Below are 17,389 nucleotides of genomic sequence, written 5' to 3' on the forward strand. Positions count from 1 at the left end.
GAAGCACTTAGGCTATGTCAACAAACAGACTAAAACCAAACCTTCAACTGGGTGATATACTATATCAGATATAGTATTCATTGTGACGTCATAATAATATTATGCAGTCACTTATTCTGGAATTGCATTTCAAAATTGTTTTCAGTACAGGAATGTCTGAATGTCACAGAAGAGAGTACATGATCTGGCGAAGCAACAGCCAAAACTGGGCTAAAGCTTGGCATCAACGTTTACCAGTATAAATTTACTGTGAAGGTGCTGAACTAAAGGAAAGAAATGGTTTAAGTTTGAAACACTGGGCATCGTAAGCGCTTGTAGCAGGTTAGGGAACAGTTTAGAATGTTGAATGAGAAAGAAAAGTATACATTAAAAATAATTTACCGGCTCCATGCCGATGAAAGTTATGGAAATCAACAAAACCAAAATGGACTCAGCTGGACTCAGCTCTGCATACAGATTTAGTTTAGATTATACAGTAGCCTGGAAGTGATTTTACTGTCTACATTTGGTGAGAGTGCATGTAGTGGTTGCTGGGCTCGTTAGCAGAGTAGTTGAAGTGCCTTACGCTAACCTGCGAAAAGACAAAAATTGCAGCGTTTTTAAGCTCAAGGTTGATTTCTTCTCCGATCCTCTGGCTTCAATCGCCAAAGTCATTTTCTGTAAATACATGTTTTAATACAATATGTTCATGCTGTGCCCGTAGCATGTGGCACGGATTAAACCTACACAGCATTTGTTGGTTACTAGGCTACTAATGACATTTTCCACCTTTAGCTAGTAACTTCATATGGCACACAAATAACCAAAGAAAAGTGCAGATGATAAAAGCCTGATTCTGTGCTACACATCAGGATCCTCGGGGTACGCTGTCCACGACTGAATGGTTAAGTCGGCTTCAAAGGACGAAAAGACGTCGTACCTTCATTAGAGATTTTTTCTTAAGTTATCAGTTGCTTCTTAACAAGTTTTTTTGTTCGTTTTACTCTACCGGTATATGATGTTTCTAAAGTTTTGGGATTTTTTCAACGAAATGATGGTTTCTTAATTCCTGATAAGAACGCTGACCTGCCGTATTCCTGGAAGAGACTTTCATTTTTGATTAACATGTAAGATTTGGTGTCGAACGGTAGATTGGGCAAACCCTCGTGTTCATGTTCCGATTTTGTTATGGTCAAAGTCAAATTATCTCCCAAGTTACCTCTGATGAACACAGAAACCAATTGATATACGGATTTTGTAATAAAATTTTCGTGACGTGACATATACGTCGTAGATCTGTGGCAACGCTTCAAATGGTCTGGATGTCGTCGATACTTAAATGTTGTTTCTAGCTGTTGCCACAACTTTTGAAATTCCTGCTTGAGACAAAGTTGCCTCTACCGCCATCGAGTCGCAATCGGTATTTCCGGATTTCATAATAAAATCCTCGTGTCGTGATGCACACGTCATAGATCTGTGGCAACGCTTTCAATACTCTGGATGTCGTAAGGCAAAGTTTCCTCTACCGCCATCGAGTGGCAATCACATGGGCAGAATTTTGAAGTTTTGAAAACTGACAGACAACTTGGTTTGAGTCGATTGAGCGATATTGATTAACATTCGCGCTTATGACGAAAGAATTTGGTTGAAGACCGACGTATTGTTTTGTCATCATGTCACAATCTTTGTTGTAGAATGTGAATGGTTTGTAAAACGTCATGGAAATAACATGATTTTGTAATAATAGTGTGACGTCGTGTCCAGCCAATCTTTGTATCGTTGAGTACAGTGTGAACTTGACAGTTTCATTCGATAAAATTTTTTATCTAACGTCTGAAGCTTGGTTACGAAGACGTCATTCAACACAAGAACGTAGAAGACATGTGAGTATATATTATATAGTATATGGCGGTTGCTGTGATTAGGTTTACGATACACAGAAGTAGAGAACGTACTCTTGTGACTTAAGAAAAAGGAACTTCTTCCTGTTTCAATTGAATCGAGCGAAAGTTTGAATAAGGGGAAGGAAATGAGCTGAAACTTATGTACAACGGATGCAAAAAAATCCATTTGACTTAACAAAAAATTTGAAACTTTTTCTGTTTTCAAAAAGGTGACAGAACAAATTGCAAGTAGGCTCCCAGATAGCACGTCGCTCGAGGGCCGACGTCGAGCCGCTAGCTTGCTTTTGGCGGCCCACAAACGATAATCGCTGAAGGGCCAACTTCGTTTTGTCCAGCGGGCCTAGGTCGGGTAGGGAGCAACAAAATCTTTGTCGGACCTCGGTCGGCGAGTTAGCTACGATCTCCTACGAGCCGACCTTGGGCCTACCAACAATCACTAACACACAGGGTTTTTATGCAGTTCAGCAAAAAGTTTATTTTTTCAAATTTGAAAGTTCTACCAGCAAACACAATATTTTATTATAATCACTATCATCACTTGTAGAAGATGAGTCGAAATTCATGAAATACAATTGTCTGCGCGTGGCTTCATCTTTCCGCTCTTTATCTAAAACATTTTTGTAATGAAATATATTGCATAATGTTTCTTTACTATCTACAAAATTAAAAATGCAAAGTAAAACGTTCTGCAATACATGATATGAACATCACACACGCATGCCACACAGCTTACCCATTTTGTTCTTCATTATTTTTAGCCGTCCCCCTTCCCTATCACTAGCATTTTTTAACCATTTCTTGATCTCGCAGATACTCTCTGCTTCCTTAATACCCGATTTCTTGGCAGCATCTAAAGTATAATGACATAAAAACAAAATACTGGAGTAAACATCATCGACAGATAGGCCTAATAGTAAATAACACTCACAATACATCTTAAAACAATTAAGAAGCGGTAAGCAACCTAAAAAATCAAAACATGACTTAGCAAAACCATCAACACTCAATTTTGACTTATTCACCTATAACAGCTTTTGCGAGTTGTGATGAATGCATTCCTGTCTTATGACCCTTTCCCATCCAATTACAATTGGTTGCCAGTTCACAGGTCAACAATTTGCTCAACATCATGCTGATAACATCTTTTGCTGTTATGCCACCTATTGTTTCTAGATAGGAAATCTAAAAAAAATCCTGATAAGAATCAATTGTTTGGCGGCATTATGTTACTGGTTACATGTCATGCTTTTACATGGAAGCATTATCAAAGTTGAAAAAAATGTCAACGTAGTCCCCCATAGCAATTAGATAAAAGAGATGAAAATACTCAATATTCATATTATTATTTAATTATCAGTAACTTGCATATTAACCTACATGTTGCACTTACAAAAACATGCGCTTGTGATTTCTCTGCTAGCAGTGATTCCACCCTATCAAAATCCTCAAATGAATCTATCGGCAAGTTGAAGTGTTCCACCGAAGAAGTGGACGGTATCTGCCCTTCCACAAATTGGCGATGAAGAGACTGGAGCATTACACTGTTTTGTTTTACTTGTCCCCAAATTCTTTCAAGTAAGAGAATAGTAGATGGTCTCTCACTGTTCAAATATTTGCGCAACATCACCAAGAGCTTGTGACACATGATAATTGGTAGCCCACCAAAGAGTTTTACAAAACCACTTTTACTTTACTCCTTTTTACATGCAATTATTCCGGGAAAATTTATTTAGTTCTGTACAACTTAAACTTACCGTTCTGTTGGCAATTGATGTGACGCACTTGCCTGTACATCAGTTTCTTGAGAAGTCACAGAACTGCAAAAAACATGAAGTGTGTATTGTTAGTATTAAATACATCATTTAGTGAAATACGCATATTATAATGGTCTGATACGGGCACGACAAATAAAGATTGCAGTTAGTACAGTACTGGAAATATTGCATGTCAAATTTGTTTACCTTGCAACTAAAATGGGTGTTGAAAAAGAAGTATTTGCACTGCCAAAACAAAGAAATTGGTAGCATAGCTTATCACTTCTACTTGAAGATAAAATACTTTCATTTTTTTACCTTGAACATTAATGTAAAGATTGGTAACTTTTATATGTAGCCCATAACTTATTTAAAAAATTACATATTATTTATAATAACAGCAATATCGAGAATAATGTATACCTTCTTTCCTGGGTGTTAGGCATTTCTGGAACAACAGGTGGTGGTGTTGAATGTTGTAAAAACAATTTTTTCCTTTTGGGTTTGGATTGGTCTGATTCCCAGTGGTTACTGCAGTAAATATGTTCACTAATGTGCAAATCACTAATTTAGACAGTTATAACATGTATAATAATAATTAATCAGGTAATTTATCAAGCATTTGCACTTTGTTTATTTCATCATCCAAGGTCAATTCTGTTTACTTTACCTGGCATCATTGTCAGAATTTGAATCTTCAAGTCGAGATGGAGGTCGAATTGCATTGTTGAATTCAATTCAATTCAATTCAATTCGATTGACCTTGATTGCACCTTTAGGGGGCCCGGAGCAAGTTATTCCATCCTCTGTAGCCTTTATCCATGACTTATGAACGACCGCGACACTGTCTTCTTCATAGAAGTGCACAATTGCAAACTTTTTATCACTCATTGTTAATAAATATTCTTAATTTCCTATGTTATAAAGAATCAACTTTGGTGAAAAACATGAAACATGACAAACTTGATTTGACAAGCACTTTTTTAATTCACCCACAAAAATTAAGAATGGTTAATATACATCATTTAAGTTTTACGCAGAAATCAATCTTTCAGCTGACACCATAAGCTATATTTTTGGTCGTACATGCAAAATAGTTTTAAATACTTAAACTATTATATCATCACGTATCAAATACAAACATAAATAGCTAATGAATATATATATAAGTTAATGAAAACATGCAAATAACATTACAAAAGCGGTATAGAAACAAATTCACTTTTGTTGGGTAGCAATACACATTTTGAACAAACATCTTTTAGATTTATCACACACAGACGATTATTTAGATCTCGTACAGACCAGATGTTCAGTCTGCTTGAATGAACTGGATAGGAAAAAAAGTTAGTTAAAAGCATTTCTTCAACAAATTTTTCAAGAAAAGCATTAGCATCTTTGGGTTTAGAAGTCCCCACCCAAAGACCAATAACAAAAGGTTCAGCATTTTTCTCTTGAGTTGTAAGACCTAATATAGGCCAAAATGATTCAGTACTGCTTTTAAATAATGGTAAACCATCGATGTTGATCTGAAGCACAATCTGATCGCACAGATGGTGTCTCCGTAGCCTAGATATGATCCCTTTGGCTATGCCGAAGTGGTGATAATGTCCACCAGCAATTTCATTAATGTCATACGTGCGACGAGTGTGAAGAAGTGTACGACTGTCTTTTGGCAAGTAAGGAAAATGAGGTCTTAAAAGAGTCAGTAAAGAGTTTGTATGAGACAAAGGTGTCTGACTTTCAATTACCCAGTGTTTCAGAGTAGTAACAAAATCATTCTCATCATCACTAGGCCCATCACTTTCAGAATTACTGTCATCATAGTTACTCCAACCCTCATTTTGACTTTGAATTAAATGACCATTCCGAGATTCTACATTACTGTTTACCATATAAGTACGTTGGTCTGAATTATCATTAACATCAAAGTCAATGTTCTGCGAAACAGAACGATTACCGGTACATGTAGATATTGCAGATATACTTTCTGTAGTACTATTTGATTGTAATACAGCAACCGGATCCGATCTTTCTTCATCGCTTTGCTGGAAAAATATGTTATGCCGTTCAGCTCGTGCTGCAGCATGCCGACGCAGGGTTCTATCGGAAACTATACTGGTATGCATGTTTTGTGCTGAAGCCATGGTTAACCTAAAAACATGACACTTTTATTAGTCAAACTAGAAACTATTATACATTACAAGTGCAAAATTACACACCTTAATTCTATTTTACACAAGTTCCAGAGAGACTCAAAATACACATGAGGGGGCTTTTTTATCCTCCGTCTAAAATACATGTTTCGCTCATGATAAAGTTACAAAACTTGGCAGTCTTGGACACCTAGCCTAGGTTTATTATTGGACCTCTTCAGATATTGACTTTGCTTGCATGACTTAGTACGTATTTCTTTCTTATAGGGCACATTTTATTTCGAGATTTTGCCTCATTCGAAATTTGGTGGATGTCTTTTATATGCCAAATGGTTTGAAATATAGGCTATACTTTTGTTGAATATTGATTTATAATCCTGAAACGGAAAACAACCTGCCTTAAGCAAATGACGCAGCAGTAGGCCTAGTCGAAAAACACACGTACTAAGCTACGTGACTAAGGCCATTAGCCTATACCAAACTCTTTACGTAGCCTAGCGTGCAGACAGACGCACATTAACCAATCAACGAGTCTCGTGCATGTGTATGTTTTATGATAAGATCTAATCCAACTACAATTGGTACATATAACATTTGGATTTGTATCAAATCTCTAACCACTTATCAGCAGCAATACTATATAATAAACCGAACTATGGTTTAAAATCCACCAGAAAACAATTTTTGCCTGCCTTCATATCTTTTAAATGTTACATCCTCAATCCAAACTATTGTATCGTACTATATCCTATCTCATTGTTCAAACGGCGACGACAATCAAACTTGCTGACGACCATAGCCTCAAAGCAGAAAAAAACATTAAAATGATATCGATTTGATAACTTAGAAATAAATGTTTATTTAATTGTTAAACAAAAACTCAGAATAAACAAAGAAGTATAATACGTATTATATTCAAAATATCTGAATAAAAAAGCCAGGGGTGTTATTACTATAGGAATTACTATAATTATTATAATTGTTAGTTTGTTACCAACATTTAGTGATAAAACCTTTCCGACTGTTACGAACCTCATTAAATAATAACATTTATATTTTAAAAATATTAAATAAAACTAAGTTATGTATGTTTAATCATTATTTTGTTCTAAACGGTTTTATGGCATCATCTAACATCACTAATGGACCTCCGTCGGCCCGACAAAGATCTTTTGGACAGCGTAAAAACACCGTGTTTAGCTTGCTACCCATTAGCGGCAGAGGAGCTACAATCGCTATAGCGAGAATAGCTCGTTGTAGTTGTCGGACCGACAACTACGTGCTATCTGGGCTATAGCAGTGCTGTTCAACCACGGTGCATGAAAACAGCAACCAGCGCGTACGAGTGTGATGGAGTGCATAGACGTTAACCACAAAAACGCTTGAGAGGCATGAAAGTAAAACAGTTTAGCCAAGTTTTGCCCCTCCTCAGGCCCGATGTTGCTAGCAAATGTCATTTGTTTTGTTAAATTGTCAAAATTAGCCACCAATTACCCGGTTAAAGAGCACTGGTCTGTAGGGTGTTGACAATCTATGTAAATTTAATCCATGTTTCGTCTTTCTATTTTCTCATTGGTTTTCATATTTAGTGATTGTTTTTTTTTCAACTACAACTCAAACACGTAGTAGCATGCAAATGTTAAGGTGACAGCTTCAAGGGCAGAATTTATGTTGTCAAAAGCACACTTTTTGTCCACGAAAATGTCAAAATCTTGTGGCTGACACATCTGGCCTTACAAAAGGCACAGTACAGTAATGCACTAAAACTGAAAACACGCAAAAGTAGCCAAATTAATTACGACCTGCCACAATGCAAGGGTTCAACGGCACATCTTCATCTGCCTTCAAGTAAAAATATTTGTACTGTACTATGAGTCTTACACAATCAAATGTTTCTACCTGCATGACGAATCGATACATCTTTATAATTTTCAAATTAGACAGCTGTATTGACATCAGCAGAGGTCACCTTTAACACAAGCTTATTTGGATCTTCATGGAAGTACTTACAGAGCATACTTTACTACACCAATTATATCTGCATCCGCCTTTTCTTTTGCAAAATTGACGCTAAGGATAATTCTATGCAAATGTGCATTTTTAGCTGTTGCGCATATACTGCAACAATCTCTGCAGTTGATTTTCAAAAATAATTTGAAACGAATCTAAAGAAACTTGGCTGGGCCTCTTGTAATGTATCATCATCCCAACTTTTGTAAATAGGGTAGACCATTCTTTTTTCAATTTGAAAATGTCAAGCTTATTTTCATTGTTTCTATAGAAATATACAATTTCTTAAACCGAGAATGAAACTTCTGTAAACATTGTTTTATCAACAAAAGATGGCGCAAAACGCCGGCTGCCCTGATTGACAAACGACTTATTAACAAAAACCGCTAGAAAACTAGTTTTAGCTACCACTTACACACTCGCTGATTAATTGAATAAGCAGGAATAACAAAACTAATGATAAACGATTTCATTTGCGTAAATTCTGAGACAGATAAGGTCCGAATTCAACACTGAAAAGGTCCGCTAGTTGAGTGGCCCTGATCTAAGACGTCACAATGGCGGGGACAGGTTTTGTCACTGCACCGGTAATTTCAAGAATTTTAGTTGGTCTTGAAACTCGGTACTTTTTAACTAATTATTACAAGGTGTCGAAAGGTATGTTTATCACTTCATTTAAATCGAGTTTCATGTTAAGCTCATAGATATAGGCCTAAAACAAAAACAATATCTATGGTTAAACCTTAAACCGCCAAGATAACACTATCTTAAGCAAAAGATGTGTTTTAGAAAAGGGGGGAAGGGGGATGTGTTTCAAGCGTTTTTGGCAACGGTGTAAAATGGACCTCTTCAAATACCGCTGGAGAGCTAAGAGTAATATAAGCATCTGTTTATATTGTACTCACGGCTTTAATGCAAGCGGTGTACCAAAAACATCTTAGCTTCCCTTTGTCCTCTGGCGGCATTGAGAGGTTCGTGTAAAATAGGGTTGAAACATCTGCAAATACTGTCCGCGGGTTCTTTGTGTTTTCGATTCGCTGATTGTATCGATCTTTGTGTTTCGATTCGCCTGAGATATAACTAACTCGACCTATCACATATCATTCTACAGGACATGCCACAGTATGAGATGAAACGTGCAGTTGACAAAGCTCGATTGGGTAAATAACAAAAGCAATTATTTAAGAATAATAATTAAGACAAGATCGATATTACCATTACATTTCATAAAATACTGTTGTTACAATTAAAATTGGCGAAAGTGTAAAGTAGTTGTATACCTTCGGCAAATAACATCGCAATAAATAACCTTAGTACGACTATACATAAGACCAAGAAGGCGGCGCTTTACAAGAGCCAGTGGCCTCATTCCAACCTGCCACTAACTTGGTGCCACCGAGTAAATGTCCAGTGGAAATGACTTCAATGTCTTAAAGGTAATTGTAAACAAATTTGTGACTAAACGTTGTTCGGGTATTCGATAAATGAGCTTTACATTGGAGTATTACAACTGCATTTCCAAAATAATTCAAATAATTAATTGAATTCAAATGAATCTTAAAAAACCCAAGACACATGATTTGATATCAAGTATTTTATTTTCAGAAAATCAACGATAAATCACAAATGCGAAAAAAATAACAAAAAACTGTACAAATGTAATAGAAAATATTCAATTCCTATCTAGGAGTGACGATTGCTTCAGATGGAAAGGACGCAAGGAAACTGTCGTTCTCTGTCCATGTTGGTCGATACCTGCCATTTGTTGGTGGCTGGATCATAGAACTCAACTGTTTTGGCATCTTGTCTATAAAATGTGTACAAAAGGTTTAAACAAAAGATAACCAACTCCTGATTGTTTTAATGCAATAAAGTGTTTGTTTAATCATAAGCAATTAATTTTCGAATTTCTGAAACAACAACTTGCAACAAAATCTCAAACCGGAGTTAAAATCTTAAACAGGGGAGAGATGAAACTGCTTCGTTACAACTAAATCTTGCAATTAGCTACAACAATGAGCAACGGGATTAGTCCTGGATTTGGTGGTATAGTAATTATTGTCCTCGGACTGGGTGAGTGTTTGCAGAAGTTAAACCCGGCAATGATTCCTCATTGTTCGAGTTCGAACACTTCGCCCCGGTTACCGAGCTAGCCTTTGCGCAAGTTCCGATTGTCGCACATTTCTACTTGTCCACCGCTCTAAACTCTGTTGTTGTTGTTCGAGCCATTGCGAACAATCAATGCCAAGTTTAAGTCGTATAAAAAATCTACTTCGTCTGACAATAAATATCCAGATACTTTACCAAAAATTGTGCGAGCACATTGGTATAATCAAGTATCATTTACTGTACGTTTAAAAACAGATTGAAACCTCATTAGCGAAATTACAGGTCTTAAACTTTGAACAACATTATTACATCAAAATTAGGGAAACAAAAGCATTTAAAAACTAATCTTCTTAGTGGAGGTTTAAACCTGACTGTTCCAACATCCGCAAGTCATTTTTCAAAGACTCGCTGAAGCCAGCAGCCCATGAGCCTGCGAAGCCCTAATTGAGTTTACTCCACTTGTCCATACTCACTGGCTGTATTCGCTTTTTAGTGTTTCAAGTAGGCTTTACAAAAAAATTTCTCACCCTCCAAACACCCATATAACGCCATCCACTACACAAGCTGATCCACCATATCTTTTCTCATTTATAGATGGGACATCAAGCCAAGTTTTTGTGTCCAGGTTGTATTTTTCAACAGAAGAGAGAGGATTTGAACCGTCATGTCCACCTGATTTAATTCATTTAAAGAACATGGCAAGTAATAAATTTTCTTAAAAATTTAAAAGATATTTACACTTGCAGCAAGACTCACCTATCGCGTATATTTCGTTGTTTAATGCAACAGCAGTTAATCTAGATCTGCGAGTTTTCATCGGTGGAATATATTCCCACTTTCCATTTCGTGGATCGTAACATTCTGCTGTGTTTGTTGCATTGTTGCGATCATGCAATCCTCCAAGCGCAAAAAGCAAACCTTTCAAAATAAACCATCAATCAAAACACGTCATTTGAGCTTAAAATTCCAGCACGATTACTCCCCACACAATTCATAGAAAGGCAGCTGAGGCATGAACTAAAAACCTAGAGCATGAATATTATCATTTTCTTTTGTTTAGTTCGCTTTCAAATTTTCACACAATTTTCTCAAACCCTCTTCTATCAACTCTTATTCTTCAAACAATTTGATAAATGCAATTTATAAAAACAATCATGATTCAAGAAAATAAAATTTATACTTAGAAAGGATCTGTTTTGCTTTCAATGTAAAAGTCAGCTAATAAAGATAATGTCGTCATTGTTCTTTGGTTAATGACGTGTCGTAGACTTGTTTATTTAACACAATTTTTCATCAAATGTTTTTGTTAATTAAATATTAGAGAAATGAAAACTTTTGATGGAATACGGCAAGTGGGTTTATAGAACTTTGTTTAATTAAATATCACAACCAAAGAAACATAAAATCAACATATTTTTAGTAGTATTAAGAATTTCCAAATAAAACTTAATTGAAGCCATAGACACCTTAAATAGTTACCAGTCCTTCTATTTAAGGTGTCTATGATTGAAGCTCACCACGTGCACTGACTAACGCATGGTGACTTCGTGATATATTCATGTTTCTTATTGAAGACCATTTCCTCTCTTCAGGATTGTAACTTTCACATGATGATAGACGACTAGAGCGATTATAACCACCAGCACAATAAACAAGACCTACAGGACACAATCAGGTGGAAATTTATACGAAAAAAATTTTTGTCATTCTCATTTTCTATGCCATTATGACCACCAGTACAATAATTAAGGCCTGTGATGAATGAAATTATAAAAAAATATTACAGTATGTAAACCTATGTATACAGAAGAACAATTATTTCTCAAAGTAGAGCCCATGATATTTAATACAATACGCAACACAGCAATATTGAAAATATAAACTGAAACAACGGCTACTTTGTTAGCAAAATATATATTTCAGGTAAAAACATCACAAACAATGCCACAGGCAATGTAAAAAATTACAGAGCGTTAACTAACATGTAGGTTTATTGCAAACATCAAAATAAATTGATATCACATCTAACCAATGCAATCTTCTTTTGATCTAAGCGATTATAATCCATCTGCAGCCTACATTTTGAAATGTTGCATAAACTCCATTATTTTGAAACTTACCATTCAATAAAGCTGATGCAAATAAAGATCGCTTTTCTCCCATAGAAGGCAAGTTGCTATCCCACTTTGAATTCTCATCATTCAAGTCCAACATCTCAACAGAGTTGTAGTAAGGACCAAGAAAACCTTTACAACTACCACACATCAATAAAATTTGTTGATTGTAATTCACAGCAGACGGATATTTCCGAACAATGTTGGTATCCTGTATGATGAAACATCATTGCAAATCATTCAACCACTGTCAATATTCATTCAACCACTGCCACTCATAACACTAAGAACAGGTCCGGTTATTTTACAACGTTATATAACATTAATCAATGTTCTGACATCACAGTAACTGGACAACAATAACAAGACATTACTAAGCTCAGGTTTGCTTTGAGCATTTTTGGTGACACTTGACTTATAAAATGTCAACTGATAAAAAATCTTTGGTTTGATGTAAAATTAAACACTTTCCAAGGAATTGTTTAACGTCTCAATCAACAAGTCTTCTTGGTACCACAATTATGAATTGTTCACATTAATGACTTATTAACTCTAAATTCATGCAAAGACATCTTATACCAAGACTCGCGGTACAGTTTCCAGCCTCTAAGTCCTGGGCTGTACACGCAAAAAAACAACAGGACTTGAACATTATACTTTAGACAAAAATTTCACTTTAAAGATAAAAACAACAAAAGAGGTCTGACTGCAAAAAAGTTGATTGAGACAAACTTCGTAAGATCTTATAAAGTAGGAAGAATAAAAGTCGACCTTAAATACCATTAAGTTGCCAACAAAGTAACTAGTAAAGGAAACATAATTTATTAACAATGTACGAGAACTAACATGTGTAGGGCATGAACATATTTCCTTCATCAGAGTAAGAAACGACTGTAATTGATAAAATCAAAGTGTTTAAAAATTTATAACGACTCCATACGAAAGTAGCTGCAAGAAAAAAGGAAATTTCCAGTTTACAGACAAGACGAGTCAGTAAACGATAATAATAGTCACAAAGGTATTGTTTAAAATAAAAGGCTGTGGTAGTAGCAGATGTGACAAAGACAAGGTGCAAAAAATAGCATTGACTGATCGGATAAAGGTGAAAATGATGCAACACATACAATAACGGGGGTGGGATGGGCAGATTAGTCATACAATTTTAACAAAACGTTGAATCATTTTCATAAGATCAGTTAATTTCTGTTCTCAATAAGTTTAAGTTTACATTTACGATTCATGAAAACTATGAATACACTGATAAGTGAACAAATTTATATCAACTAAGTTTTAATGATTGCTAGATAATAGATATTATACATCTATTTCACTCGTTTTGTTAAAAATTGGTTTGAAAACATGACCAATGTTAATTTTAGCATTGTGTCAACTACTTAAAAATCTTAAACCTATTTGTGTTATAACCCAGTGAAGCTTATTTTTCATCAACCACAAACTTTTACTTCAGCAAACCCTGTTTCCCACAAGCCTGTAATTTTGCATAAAAACCTGTCACACTCAACAAATCCACATTTCTAAACCTGGTTGCGGGTTTCATTTATCGAGAGTGAAGATTGCAAACATACCGGCATTTTAATCCACTGGTTTGTCTTGGTGTGGAACTTGACAACACTTTGTGGACAACCCAATCCACCAATGATAAGAATTTTATCAAACTGACCTAAAACATAAACATCTTGTTACGAGTTAAGTCAAATCTTATGAAAAATCATTTGTTGTCATTATCACCTTTTTTGAAAGCAAGACCTCCATGCAGAGGCTTGAACCAAAGACAAAATTATTCAATAATTTCATACGTTAAGCGATAGACGCATATGTGGTAAATAGAAAAAAAAATATGTGTATATACCATAACATCACATGTATATTCCACGTGTTTAAATGAAAACCATCACAAATTTTCATAAAACAACGACAAAATTGACATGAGCATTTCAAACCACCTGACCTTTCCTTTTCCTGAAGACTTGAGCACCGGACAATCGTGAAGTCACTGACATGACGAGCAGATTCATACACACAAGTGAATTACAAACCAATTCCTAAAATACAGAGTTTTATATAAATATGTTGAGATGTGTTCGCTTTATATAACATAGAAATCAGCAGATATGTTTCTTTATAATACATAGGAATTGCTGATGTGTTTATCTCATACAAAACACCGGTCATATGGAAATTTGGTGAACCGCTTAACAGCAATGACATGTAACAGTAATAGTGGAAATTAAAACGCTGCGATTAATAGCGAGGAGTATTGTAGTGATAGTGAACAAAATGTACAAGGCATTTTCAGTAAGTTTTTGATATGTCAGCAGTTGCAATGCCATATGTTCAAAATGACAGTTATAAAAGGTTTAAACTTAACGATAAAACTTGTTTTGTCCTATTGTATTAGCAAATATTGCAACCACAATTATTTTAAATAAAAACTTGAGCACAAGTAAAACTAAATATCATACAACTTACTTCTTTGCGGACAACATCATTCAAAAACTCTGAAGATAAATAATCCAGTCGAATGAAACAAAACAAGCTACTAAAATGTTCCCTTCTGTCACAAATACCATGTTTTGTCCAACTTATCACACTCCTGTACTTGTCCTCGTCGATCAATTCCTGTCAAGTTATTTATAATTTCAATATCTCTTCACATTTTCTCTGAATTTCTTATAAAAAACAAAAGTAAATTTAATATAACAAGCTCATATTTTCTTTCAAATAAAGCTTTAATTCGAAGTTTACTTCATCACTTTCCAACTTCAGCATATACTTGACATCATCAACACCAAACTGAAGGAAATCTGCACTTTTCAAAACTGCCCCCAGGTTTTCAGAAATGAAAGTGTCAGCTGATTGAACAAGATCACCCATGTTGTATTGGTTTGAATAAGATTGAATTTTCAAACAATTTTCTCCATTGAGAGATGCTTTGAAAAATATCTTGCACTGTTCTTTCAAACCTGAACAAATACACACAGAATTTGGACCAACTTATTCACTCAGGAAAGGTTGCAGTTTGAATAATGGCCCCGCTCAAAATACAACCTTCTATCAAAAAATTTCAACACTAAATAGCACGAACAAATTTCATTAAATTACTTGTTCCTCAGACCAAACCTATGTCTAAAGTCACTAACAAGCATTCCATAAAATGCATTCTCAATATAAACTTAAGAATAAAGAAAAATTATAGAAAAAGGTGCAAGTGTGTTGTTGTTGCAAATGGTTTCTAACTTTTTATCGACTCAAAGAAAACGTCTTCATAACATGAAAGGAAGTTTTGCAGAGATCGATGAATTTTCTGATAAAAGAAGCTTTCAATGCCTTGTATTATAATTTACATTAACCAGATACAGTGCAATGTCACTCATCAATGTGAAATAACGATAATAACGACAACAGTCATAGTTGCAACAGTTGAACAAAAAAAACTAAATTGCAGACATGAAGTGATTAGCATAAGATGTAGTGTACTGTGCACCACTAAACCAACAAACTGGACGCAAAGGTCATATCAGTTAAAACTTAAGCCATAGCTACATTGATGCAAACGAGGCACTTGCCTCCGAAATTATCTGGAATTTTGGCACAAAATAGCTTCACTGTTAAAATGCAATTTACAACGAACTTAACCAGGGATGTGCACGATATATTTACCTTAGTAAAATTTTTACCCTTGCTATGGCACTGAATATCATAGAAGTAGCTGCAGTAACAATACTTACTTGGAATCCGTAGATATTCTGCTGCTTCCAGTACATCATATACATTGTCATGAGTGAGAATTATGCATGAATTGTATATGAAGTTAATGATCGATGCCATTGTTGGACCACTGACTTCTTCAACACTTCCTTCGTTCAAAAAACTTTCTTTCATCTATAAAGAAAAATATTAATCAGTTTGCTTGAAGCAGATGTTCAAATAAATCTTACTCATTCCACCTTTGTAGTTAACATTTTCTTGAAATATTCCGAGATTGAACCCATCACACATTTGTGAACAGGGAATTGTTTTCCTCCAGCTATTATTGTGAAATCACAGAAGTCCTTTGTTGTTTTTCGATCCCTGTGACAATAGAAATCTTTTAAACCACATAGCTAACTGTGCACTACTTTAACCAAAGTAGTTATTAAGCTTTTTATTTTAGGGTAAAATTGCTTAAAACTGATTGATTAGTAGAATTGATTTGAAAGCCTAAAGGGATGCAGCCTAAACGACTGCAAAGTATGAAAGCTTTTTACAAAAATTCACCTGTACAGATTTGGCCTGGTGGCACACTGATGCCCTAGTTCTTTTTTAATTTATTAACATTTGGCGTTTAAACAACCAGCTTTGTCTGGCTTATTATAAATCGGCGTGAATGTTTAAAAGTTCAATGTCCACGATGATGAGTCTCTTATGTCTGAGTGCCACACTTTCCACTAGAATAATTGTGATTGGTGTAAGGTGTAATTCAAGTAAACTTCACTAATTTTTTGGGAAAAATCATAAAATAAGATTTCGAAAAATTTCACATAAAACTAAATGCATATGAACACTGCTAAATTAGCAACTCACTCATTTAAGCTGTTGAGTATTTCAGTGGCGTGGTTGCTTTCCAGTTCCATCTTTTTCAATTTTATACAAGAAAACAATTTTATTCAAGTTAAACTTATAGCTTTGACTTTAAATCAAAATCCGGTAACTACAAAGCAAAGTTGAGGCAAAAAGTATAATTTATATCACCAAACCAGTTACAGTTACCAGTTACAGGAGAACGCATTTACCAACAATTTTTTAATGAGAGAGAACCAGCTTGTATCAAGCTTCACGAATAATTGCTCCTTATCAATAATTCATTGGCAAAAACTAATGTTTCCTGACTGGGTTGGTTGTGACATTGACAAAAGAAAAAAAGAAAAGAAAATGTTTAATGTTATCAAGAAGTTTATTGACGAAGTAAATAATGGCTGCAATGGTTGTGAAATAATGCTAAATACTTAACTTTACAAAATAAGCTAAAAATAGATATAAGGTTGGAATTGACGCATTTTTTATGAGTAACTTTGTGTGTTTTTCACCATTGGCTGTGTGGAGCGAAATAGCTTGGCATAAAAAACAGACCGTAATTCTTTTGAATTCTTCTTGTGCTAAAATGCAAGATTTCTGAAGGTTGAACACGTGTGAATTGTAATAATCATCCTCAGAGTGAGGAAAGCTCACGACGTAAAGCTCTGCTCGATGCAATGTACCAAAGCTGATTTACAATACAGAACATTTCAGCACAGTCCAACGCAAGAACCGTTTCGAGCACAACCAAAGGGGATTTCCCATTAAAAGAGACTGGTGAACTGCAG

The 17,389-nt window shown here is 35.1% G+C and overlaps 2 protein-coding genes across 4 annotated transcripts; both read right to left on the reverse strand.

Annotated features, from left to right (window-relative positions):
• Positions 1-2,345: 2,345 nt before the first annotated feature.
• On the reverse strand, positions 2,346-6,546 carry LOC143466078 (uncharacterized). 3 transcript variants are annotated; one of them, XM_076964683.1, is made up of 9 exons: positions 5,860-6,546; positions 4,308-5,791; positions 4,061-4,168; positions 3,845-3,883; positions 3,638-3,700; positions 3,274-3,484; positions 2,906-3,065; positions 2,617-2,733; positions 2,346-2,490 (listed from the first exon to the last, which is right to left on the reverse strand). In XM_076964683.1, exons 3-9 carry the CDS (start codon positions 4,081-4,083, stop codon positions 2,357-2,359), a joined length of 747 nt encoding a protein of 248 aa, XP_076820798.1. In that variant the 5' UTR covers positions 4,084-4,168; positions 4,308-5,791; positions 5,860-6,546; the 3' UTR covers positions 2,346-2,356. The 3 variants fall into 3 exon arrangements, 2 of the variants coding, with proteins under 2 accessions (XP_076820798.1, XP_076820797.1); XR_013118695.1 differs by lacking the exons at positions 2,346-2,490; positions 2,617-2,733; positions 2,906-3,065; positions 3,274-3,484; positions 3,638-3,700 and having other exon boundaries at positions 3,710-4,168; positions 4,308-6,546; XM_076964682.1 differs by lacking the exons at positions 2,346-2,490; positions 2,617-2,733; positions 2,906-3,065; ... (2 more) ...; positions 3,845-3,883; positions 4,061-4,168.
• A 2,748-nt stretch (positions 6,547-9,294) lies between these two features.
• On the reverse strand, positions 9,295-16,758 carry LOC143465677 (kelch-like protein 12). The gene is made up of 12 exons (XM_076964085.1): positions 16,611-16,758; positions 15,995-16,118; positions 15,776-15,929; positions 14,793-15,010; positions 14,517-14,666; positions 13,991-14,089; positions 13,613-13,702; positions 12,033-12,237; positions 11,430-11,570; positions 10,669-10,830; positions 10,440-10,584; positions 9,295-9,610 (listed from the first exon to the last, which is right to left on the reverse strand). The coding sequence occupies exons 1-12, from the start codon at positions 16,658-16,660 to the stop codon at positions 9,505-9,507; spliced, it is 1,644 nt and encodes a 547-aa protein (XP_076820200.1). The 5' UTR covers positions 16,661-16,758; the 3' UTR covers positions 9,295-9,504.
• Between the last annotated feature and the right edge of the window lie 631 nt (positions 16,759-17,389).

This window comes from Clavelina lepadiformis, chromosome 7 (assembly GCF_947623445.1).
Source record: "Clavelina lepadiformis chromosome 7, kaClaLepa1.1, whole genome shotgun sequence".
NCBI lineage: Eukaryota > Metazoa > Chordata > Ascidiacea > Aplousobranchia > Clavelinidae > Clavelina > Clavelina lepadiformis.

What these genes read in the sequence shown, in the direction of transcription:
- LOC143466078 (XM_076964682.1), bottom strand. Translation starts at nt 5,939, where the DNA reads ATGTATTTTAGACGGAGGATAAAAAAGCCCCCTCATGTGTATTTTGAG. An exon ending in TTGTGTAAAATAGAATTAAG is followed by an intron (nt 5,792 to 5,859) that starts GTGTGTAATTTT and finishes TCATGTTTTTAG; the next exon opens with GTTAACCATGGCTTCAGCAC.
- LOC143465677 (XM_076964085.1), bottom strand. Translation starts at nt 16,660, where the DNA reads ATGGAACTGGAAAGCAACCACGCCACTGAAATACTCAACAGCTTAAAT. An exon ending in ATACTCAACAGCTTAAATGA is followed by an intron (nt 16,119 to 16,610) that starts GTGAGTTGCTAA and finishes CTATTGTCACAG; the next exon opens with GGATCGAAAAACAACAAAGG. An exon ending in AGAAAATGTTAACTACAAAG is followed by an intron (nt 15,930 to 15,994) that starts GTGGAATGAGTA and finishes TTTTCTTTATAG; the next exon opens with ATGAAAGAAAGTTTTTTGAA.